This window comes from Entamoeba invadens (assembly GCF_000330505.1).
Source record: "Entamoeba invadens IP1 unplaced genomic scaffold scaff_1105074725255, whole genome shotgun sequence".
Classification (NCBI taxonomy): Eukaryota; Evosea; order Mastigamoebida; family Endamoebidae; genus Entamoeba; species Entamoeba invadens.
In genome coordinates, this window is record NW_004191791.1 from 59,546 (window position 1) to 62,880 (window position 3,335).

At 29.1% G+C, this 3,335-nt stretch overlaps 1 protein-coding gene across 1 annotated transcript; it reads right to left on the minus strand.

Moving 5' to 3' along the window:
* Nucleotides 1-564: 564 nt before the first annotated feature.
* EIN_040050 (hypothetical protein) lies at nucleotides 565-1,044 on the minus strand (the record flags this gene model as incomplete). The annotated part of the gene is made up of 1 exon (XM_004184779.1): nucleotides 565-1,044. One exon carries the CDS (start codon nucleotides 1,042-1,044, stop codon nucleotides 565-567), a length of 480 nt encoding a protein of 159 aa, XP_004184827.1.
* Between the last annotated feature and the right edge of the window lie 2,291 nt (nucleotides 1,045-3,335).

Here is a 3,335-nt window from a genome sequence, read left to right on the forward strand (position 1 = left end):
AAATTTTTAATATAATACTGGTGATTCCGGAATCGGTTCGGGAACCGTCGTGTTCCGGAATCAAAAGTTTGGGAATATTTTTTTTATGAAGTTCGGGAACCAGTGTGTTCGGGAACTTATTGGTTCGGGAACACACCAATTTTAAGTTTGGGAATCAGGATGTTCCCGAACCGAGGTTAAAAATATTCCCGAATATTTTTTGATTCCGGAATCGGTTCGGGAATTTGATAAAAAAAATAAAATTCCCCAAATATTTTTTTATTGATTCCTGAAACTTCTGATTCGGGAATCAAAAATATTTCCCAAATGTTTCAAGAAAAGCCGATTCCGGAATCGGTTTCGACTACACTATTGTTAATGCTTCAAATTTTTTCTAATAAAAAAATATATTTTAAAGACTGTTTTTTTTACTTGAAAAAAATAATCAAAATTTATTACAACAACTGATTCCCAAAAATAATAAACAAAATAAATGCAAAAATTCGGGACACCCAAGTACAGACTTTTAAAAAACAATTTACTTTACTGTTTTGAACGTGGTAAAAACGTTTATCAATAAAATAATCACTTAATTTCTGTGTCTTTAAAAGTAATCACACCATTTTCTTTTTGCAAATTTCCCACTTTTGTAACAAAACTCTTTTCAGTTTGTATACGAACAGAAGAAAAACATTGTCCTTGTGTATATCGAAACAGTTTGACCTCAAAAATTTTCAGTATTGGACTAATTTTAAACCCTTCAGTCTCCTTTCCATCAAATCTGAACGTGATATGTTCAGTCGATGAATCTTCAGAAATAAAAGTACTGATTTGGTCAACATCAACAGTCATTTTTGGTTTGCTTTCTTTCAATTTTAAATGCATCAATTTTGCTTCACCAAGCTTAACATCACACAAACATTTTGATAACCCCAAACTGACACAAAATTTCGGCAATACAATTGTGCCATATGTGCCACATGGGTATTGAATTGCGACGGTTGTCAATGTTTCAAACATCGAAAAATTGTATGTCAGTTTTGTGGGCGTTTTTGACTTCAGCATAAATTTTGCTTTTTGCACTTGTTTTTCCATAAATATTTTTGCGGTATTGTCGATGCTTTCTATGGTTTTTTTATCCGGAATAATTAACTGAGAATCCAAAGATAACGAAATAATCTTTGTGTCTATAATCATATCTATTAATACGAAAAATGTGTTCAAAAAGTAATTTGCGTTTGAATCGTTAACAAATAGTGATATATTTTGTGGGATGTTTTCAGTCAGTTTTTTGATGTCTTTGAAACCATCATAATCAACAATAAAAACAAATTTAACTTTGTTTAATACCAATGCTTTTTCTATTAATTTATCCAAAAAAGATATTTGACAGTTTATAAACAATTTCTCAAGACATGGAAGTTCACAAATATTATCAAAATTTTCAGATGTAACCATACCATAGAGATGTATTGTTTTAAGGTTTTCGCTAATAAAAACAATTTTATAAAAGTATGTGTCAATAAAAGCATCTATATTCATTTTAGATACTTTTTTGGCAAACCAATGCTGTTTAAGATACTTACGTGGTTTGTCTTGTGACAATAATCCAATTTCTATATTATGAATACCCCTTAAATCTTTCCTCTCCAAGTTGTAACAACAATGTGTTATATAGAACGTTTCCATCTTTGGAAAAACTTTACGGATTCGATTGAGAGAGTATAATTCGGAAAGGCGATATGGGTTAATATATACGGTACTGATTGCTATTTGACATTTCTTGCAAACACATTCAAAAGACTGAATGTCATCAAGTGTCAAAAAGTAAAATAATACATTCTTCAGAAAAACTGACTCGAGCTTTACACCCATGTTCTTTGTATTTTAAGTTATTATATAACTTCAATTAATAATATTAATATTTATTTGGGGTTTTAATATTATTTTAGTTCATTGTTATAATCATATTTACATGTTGTAAACCTCAATTATACTAAAGTTTTAAAATTGTCTTTTTAGAGTTATTGGTAATTATTGTTGATTTTTACGAACACAGTTTAGCAAACATACGACAAGCAAATGAACCTTAGTCCAAATTAACCAATTGTTTTTTATCGTTAAATTAAACCAATAAACAATACATATATAAAAGTCATTTTTCTAAATTATATTTATTTTTTAATTAAAAACCCGTGTTTTTAAAGAAAACAATAAATACTTACTCGATAAAAATAAATATAAATAGGCTAAAGTTCATTTGCCATAGGTCGGCACAATTCTGTTTTTTGTGTTAATTTTTTTATTTTTTTGTGGCAAATTTTTTTCCACACTCCTTTAAAAAGTCGACTTTTCCTCCAAAAATTCGTAATTTACGAATTTATAGTAAAAGCATTGAATGGAAAACACCAACTTATAAAAAATTTACAAAACTTGTCGAAATGTCAATTTTCATGTCACACAATTCAAAAGACAATTTTAATACAGTTGTCGTCCCTTTATGAGGAAAATAAATCTTTTTATTCCATTGCAACGCCTTGTTGAAATTCAAGACTTCGACTTCAAAAGTGCAAGTCGAGTCCAATTCAATTTAACAGTTTCATACAAGAGAAAGAGCTCTTCACCAGATTTCAGTGTTTTTGAGGGATTCAAAGGCTTGAAAAATGTTAAAGTATATATCACAGTTTTGTCATTTGAAACTCTCAATTTAGAATTTATGACTCATTTTGACTTTTTCTGCAACGGGAGATACAAAGAAAAATTAAAGCACCTCACTGTGTTTAATACTTTGGGAGGTAAGTGTGAATTAATTAAAAACACCACTGAAAGTGCTTTTATGACGAACTTTTAGTGTTACACGTGGAATACATGTATATTATTAAAGATATGAATGAGGCATTTTTAGCTGACACTTTTCAAAAAGTAATTTTTGGTCTTCAAAGTTGTGAATTTTTGAAATCGATTTTTTTGCTGAATGTGAATTGTGAGAAATTGATTGCGCCGAAAAGTGTGACTAAAATGAAAATATATATTGTCAAAGGATGTGTGAAGTTTGATGAGTGTTTTCTTGAAGTTGTCAAAATCAATCATTACAGTGGAACACCTTTATTAATTAACACTGACAATTTGAGAGTTAATAAATTTCAGAGCACTTCTCCTTCAATGTTAAAGTTCTATTTAAAGGGGATTTTATATGAAGAAGTTATTATTACAGAAAAAGTCCAAGAAACAAAATGTTGGTTTCAAGAGCCACGTAAATTCAAATATGTTAAAGAAAATGGCGAATGTACTGTATTTAAAGCACTTTGCGTTTGTATAAATAGAAAGAAGAAATTTAACTCAATGTATACGAGAAA